This window comes from Mytilus trossulus, chromosome 11 (genome assembly GCF_036588685.1).
Source record: "Mytilus trossulus isolate FHL-02 chromosome 11, PNRI_Mtr1.1.1.hap1, whole genome shotgun sequence".
Taxonomy (NCBI): Eukaryota; Metazoa; Mollusca; class Bivalvia; order Mytilida; family Mytilidae; genus Mytilus; species Mytilus trossulus.
This window is the reverse complement of record NC_086383.1, coordinates 16,271,164-16,277,502: the sequence shown is the minus strand read 5'-3', so window position 1 is coordinate 16,277,502 and position 6,339 is coordinate 16,271,164. Positions and strand designations below refer to the sequence as shown.

Here is a 6,339-nt window from a genome sequence, read left to right as displayed (position 1 = left end):
CGAGTAGCACTTTTCTAATACTTTGGTATATAAGCTATCCACAGATAACAATACTTAGAAAAACAAGAGTGTCTACACGCTAGCACTTTTGAGTTTACTGTTTTCATGTATATAAATAGATTTTGAGTGTCATGTGATAACCACGTGATAATTTGAGAATGTTATTTTTGAAAATGAAAATTTATATTGTCAACATACTAGCAAAACTAGAAAATATAACACATTACACTAACAATGAGACAAAAAGTCTTTTTTATTAAAAGTTGAAATTTAAGTATCATTTTTTCATTTTTTTGAAAATACAGCATTAACCTACCCGCGAAGTAGTTCTGAGTAGATTATTATTTATATTACTTACTGCTATATACGATGAGAAATCTATAAGTGTTTACACTGTCACAGTAATGTGCATTTGAAAGCTTTTGTGGCATTTGTGGCATACATAGACATACAGGTTCAATTTGTGCCTGTCAAAATGATGATAATAGTAGATAATTGTTAATAAATCAGTTATATGTAAAGCATATTCATTATTTGATTTACAAGAAAATAAAGTACATGTAAACAAAATTGAACTTGATATACTTGTGACATTGTTACATCTGTGTATACTTGTATTATACTCATGACTTTTGTTGACAATAGAAAAGAAAACCAACTGTGAATTGGAATAATTGAAACCTACTGAGAAGAAATGTCACCTTCCTCAATGCTGTATTCATAGTTTAAAAAGTCTTTCATTTCTCGCTGCATTGAAGACCTGTTGGTGACCTTCTGCTGTTGTCTGCTCTATGGTCGGGTTGTTGTCTCTTTGACGCATTCCCCATTTCCATTTTCAATTTTATTTCAGAACGTAAATTATAGTTCACATTAAAATACTTACTCTGAATGCAAAATATTTATAACCACTACACTGCATCTCACAATCGGCTATTGTTGGTACTTGAAATAGATTGCCTCTTGTACTATCAAATACATAACAACCTATAAGAAAGATATGTTTCCAATTCGAATTCTAAACACAACGAATAATCATACGATATATATTTCTTAGGTCGATATATCTTGTCTTTAAATATTCTTTTTCATAAAGAAAAGTGTAAAAGTATGTTTTTTTATCAGTAAATGTCATATGGTTGGCAAAGACAAATATCAAAGTCTAACTTAAATGTTATCAAACTGTAACCGACAAGTGTGAATAGTAAACACAACATTTTTGTTTTGTGTGGTCCTTCTTTTTTCAAAAACAATTGCGGACAAGAAAGGTATCCTAAAACCTAGGATTATTTCCAAAAATCTTTATAGAAACCAAATGATTCAGTGTATAAAAAGTAACTATACGGATAAATGACTAAAAAGTAAATTCACAAAAATACTGAACTCCGAAGAAATTTCAAAACGGAAAGTCCCTAATCAAATGTCAAATTCAAAAGCTCAAACACATGAACACGAATGCATAACACTTGTCATATTCCTAACTTGATACAAATATTTGTAATTAATTATCCGAGATTTTTGTAATAGTAAGTGGTTACTATATTTTTTATTTAGTTTTTAAAAAATGTGATAAAAAAGCAGTAAGTAAATAAAAAAAACCAACAAAAATATCTAATTCCGAACTGCAAGTTATAGGGATTCATATGGATCTCAACGTTTCCTCAACAACAAAACTTAAGGTGGTACCTAACACTACAGGGAGATAACTCTGTAAATTCAGCTAAACGTTTTAATTACGTTGTGACGTGAAGGGAATATTAAGCTTCTCAATGATCAAAATTAGTGTTTGTCAAACTGCTATATAACCAGTGTAATTTTCCTGATAAAACCGTTGGTTCACATTTTTTTACCTTTTTATATTTTTGTCAAAGTGTCAAAGTAAATACTTTGTCAAAATTTTATGAAAATTAAACGAGCCAAATTAATTTTAGTGAAGGTGTTGGGTACCACCTTAAGAAAAAATGAGAAATAAATCATAGTTTTTAACTTCATTTTTTTACGCGACTCCGAATACCGTACAATATTACAGAGCTACATATTTGCATGTTTTTAAGTACCTTACCCATTATTTGTAGCCATTTTGATATCAGCTCAACTTTTCCTATCCATGCTGAAGATGATTTAACTGAGGCATCGTAGCTTATCACTGATGCTAGATATCCTTTATTTGCTTTACAGTTGTCATACGCATCACTCCATGTATAAGATCCTCGTGGAGACAGCAAAACTAATTTAGTTAATATGAAGCATTAATGAAATGAAACCTAATAATTTGATGCAGATATTTAGAAATGAATAAAGCTTAGTCATGTTAGCCAAACGTGTGAGCCATGGAAATGAATCAAACATTGATCAAAAGTGATATTTGGTCATACTGGCTTTAAATTAAAATAAATTTCTAGATATTCAAAATTTGTCTGACTGAAACGTTCTATTTTCTACTGATGTAATTTATATCACACCAACTAAAGTCAGAATAAGGCTGATTGAATCAGCTATTTTATCACTTTGCAAATAATGAAAATGCGTCATAAGAAGAAAACTTTTTTGTTATTAAATTATGGATTTTCATAATTGAAAAGAAATTTCAACTTATCAAAGCTTAACCAAAGCCGGAAACTAATTTATTTTGTTCGTCCTTTTTGTCCTCTTTCATTGTTCATTGGCACTATCATTTTATCCTCTACAGATGAGTTTAAATGTACCCTCTGTATCCCTGGCTTCTTGTTTTTAAGTAAACATTCGGTAAAAGAGGGTTGAAAGAGGTATTACAAAACTGTACTGTGTAAATTCATTGAATGTAATTTAGAGTGGCTTTATCACGACTCATTCAAGTAAGAGATTTGGCTAGATACACACCATGCTTAATCCATTTTTTTGGTCAAAAGAAAATACCTCTACAAGGTAAGAAAAGTGACAGTTGTTTTCCATTCGTTTGAAATGTTTTAGCTTTTAATTTTGCTATTTGATTTGTTCCGGAGTGTGCTGTCTATAAAATATATACACTTCGAAATGAATCGAACGAAAGTGTTGTACCTTTATGGAACGGCAATTCAAATTGTTTTTTGTCATATTCTAGATTCATTCAAAAAGTAAAATCACAAAAATACTGAACTTAAAGGAAAATCAATTCCGAAAGTCCATAATAACATGGCAAAATCAAATATCAAAACGCACCAAAAACGAATGGGCAAGAACTGTCATATTCCTGACTTGAAACAGGCATTTTCAAATGTAGAAAATGGTGGATTAAACCTGCTTTTATAGCGCTAACCCTCTCACTTTTATGACAGTCTCATATATGGGTACATCAGTCATCATCGTATAACAATTTTAAAGAGAACAATTTTACAGAACACAAAAACATCTATCTACAAACACATTAATTGATTTGTGTGTCTGACGTCAGAAAATTTTATACGTCACATATATTTGTCGTTCAATGTGCATACAAACAATTTTTAAATTTACATAGGCAATGTTAGCATATAGGTTAAAAAATCAAAAGTATGTTAGAATAAGTTTCAGAAATAGACCGGGATTGAAAATAGTCTAAAAGTTATATTTAGAATTTATAAGAATCCACAAATAGTTAATTCCACTACGCGAGTGAATGATTTTGATGTTTACGGTTCAACGTTATTTGTTATTCATAATAGAAATATATCATAATGACATAAAATAGAACAATATCATACTGACGGGATATTTTAAAGTACAGAGTCACGTTATAAGAACCAAATGAATACAAAAAGTCGCATATACAAAACACGCCACCAAAAATTGAAAGACAATACAAACACATTGACGAGATGTATAAGTACCGAACCACGTCAAATGGATATCACATAAAACCATTCAACAGCAAATGTAATATTAATAATAGAACAAAGACAAATGAAAGAACTATAAAACACGTTGTTAAGATGATAAACAACATCAGTACGCAAAATCTATACATTAAGACCATCGTGTATTATTTGTGAAGTTGAAACGGAATATTTATCAACAAGGTCTAGGTACCTTCCGATGAACCTTTTTTTAGAAAAAGGAAGAGACGTTCTTTGACATACCCCTGGTTCATCAACTTTCAACTCAGACACTAATGACGTTTTTCAAAGTCTGAGTAGGAGCTGCAAGCTCTTGAATATCGAATAAGTTTGGAAATATATATCCCATATGCAGGTGAAGTTGGTATATAGCTACTAAGGTGGGGGAAATTTATAATTTCAAAATTAAAATCGTCTCGTTTGTAATAGATTCTGGTTCTGAGATGACTGTGTAAGTTAAATTCGAGATATAAGTCTAAAAATGAGGCAGAGGAAGCCGTGTCTGTTGTTTCTTTAATCTCTAGTTCTGGGGGATATATTAATGGAACCCAATCAGAAAAGTTCTGATTGTTTATGGAAAGAACATCATCAATATATCTGAAAGTGAAATTAAATAATCTGGCTTCTTTTATCCTCTTGTTTTTGACAAGTGTCTGAAGGAACTCCGATTCATAAGAAAATAAGAAGAGGTCGGCAAGAAGAGGCGCACAGTTTGTTCCCATAGGAATGCCGACAATTTGTTGGAAAAGTATACCTCCAAACTCAACAAATATGTTGTCGAAAAGAAACTCCAGCATACTGACCACTTGTTATTCTGTGTAGCATGTTTTACCTTTTTGTTTGTCACTATTAACGAAATATGCCTTATGAAATCTAAAAGTAATAAATTTATAGCGTATGCTACTATTTTTAGGTTGAAAGGCATTGTGGATTATTTCTATAAGGCGATTTTTCAATTTCACATGGGGAATGGTGGTATACAGGGTTGAAAAATCGAAAGTTTTGATAGAACTAATTTTAGAAAAAGACCCAGATCTAAAATTGTCTAGAAGTTCTTTAGAATTTTTAAGAATCCACATATGGTTAATACCACTACGCGAGTAAACAGTTTCACAGTATTTCTGAATACCCTCTTTCACTGCGGACAGAATTTTAGTCAATCTAATGGACAATTCTTTAGTGGAACATGAAAATGAGCCAGCAATATACCGTTGTTTTTACGGAATTTTGTGAAGCTTTGGTATCCAATACAAACAAGGTAAGTCCTCCGATTTGGTGCTTAATGTAATGTTTATTGAAGCCATGAAGGACTATGATTTGCTAAAATCTCATCCTTGTCAAATGATATGTCTTTGTATGTGGGATTACCTGATTGCTCCTTTATACATAATTCTTTTACAAGACATTCGTAGTAATACGATTTACATACAAAGACAATATTATTTGAAGCTTTGTCTGCAGGAACAACAACATACTTATCATGAACCGATAGTAGACATTTCATGGCCACTTTGTCGCTGAAAACAGACCTTGGTCGATCGTTCACTCAGTTTTTCAACTTGTGAATGCGACGTTTTATCAGAGACCTGATAGTTTTAACACATTCTGACAAAGTGTCCAGTTCAACTTCTTCTCGCTTAGCACATGCTCTGACGTAGTCTTCAATGGAATCCATAATTATTGTGAAGTTATGGTTTCAATTGATGTGTTGGGGTTCTCTAAACTTAGGACCATAAGAAATCACCTTTCGGAGATTTTCATGTTGAATTATATTTAGATCCCCAGTTATAACAATAGGTCGAGAATTAATTAAAAATGTAACACGTTTAAGATTTGATTCTTATATATGTTGCTTTTTGCACTTACCATAACTTTTGGAAAAGCTGCCAAAGAATGACACGAGCAAAAGTCCAGCAAGAAAAAGCATTGTCTGTTATAAGCACAATTACTAGACATTATTCATCTTTGTGTATCATTGACAGTTAGTTTATCTGATTAAAACAACTTGTGTGTAAGGCTATGTGCCAAATAGAGATAAAATAGATTATTCGACATAAGTCAAGTGTGCTGATTCATGATATTGATTGTTTACAAAAAACATTTTGTTAAAAATGTATTCTCCGTGCGATATTGTTTTTGTTTTTCTCAATTTTAAAGGAGACGCTGTAAATCCTGCAAGTATTGAGATCAGAGAGTGCGAAATGGATTTGTTTTCTTTTTTTAATTACTTAAAATGATAAACATAACAGCTACTGTCAGATATTGTCAGTAATTTACAATTATCTTTGAATGTTTCCTTTTGTTACACCTTTGTGACCCTTTAATTGCCAGTTGTATGGTAATAGGAAGTTGTTTATATCGGTTGTTTTCATTGTAAGTGTGTAACATACAGAATTAGTTTCATGATTGGGTGTTTATACTTTTCTAATGAAAAATAATATTACAAACATATTCTGAATGAGAACACGTACACGTACACAAAAAATGAATAGGTTCTGAAATGACTACTGGC

General features: G+C 31.3%; 1 protein-coding gene across 1 annotated transcript; it reads right to left on the bottom strand.

The window, feature by feature from the left end:
* Positions 1-350: 350 nt before the first annotated feature.
* Positions 351-5,819, bottom strand: LOC134689773 (uncharacterized). Its single transcript, XM_063549743.1, has 4 exons — positions 5,694-5,819; positions 2,060-2,224; positions 884-984; positions 351-467 (listed from the first exon to the last, which is right to left on the bottom strand). Exons 1-4 carry the CDS (start codon positions 5,752-5,754, stop codon positions 351-353), a joined length of 444 nt encoding a protein of 147 aa, XP_063405813.1. The 5' UTR covers positions 5,755-5,819.
* Positions 5,820-6,339: the final 520 nt, after the last annotated feature.

Bases quoted from the DNA above. Each gene is read 5' to 3' on its own strand.
- LOC134689773 (XM_063549743.1), bottom strand. From the start codon at position 5,754: ATGCTTTTTCTTGCTGGACTTTTGCTCGTGTCATTCTTTGGCAGCTTT. The intron at 2,225-5,693 runs GTAAGTGCAAAA...TAACTAAATTAG, and splicing joins CAGCTTTTCCAAAAGTTATG to TTTTGCTGTCTCCACGAGGA. The intron at 985-2,059 runs GTAAGGTACTTA...TCTTTCTTATAG, and splicing joins AAAATGGCTACAAATAATGG to GTTGTTATGTATTTGATAGT.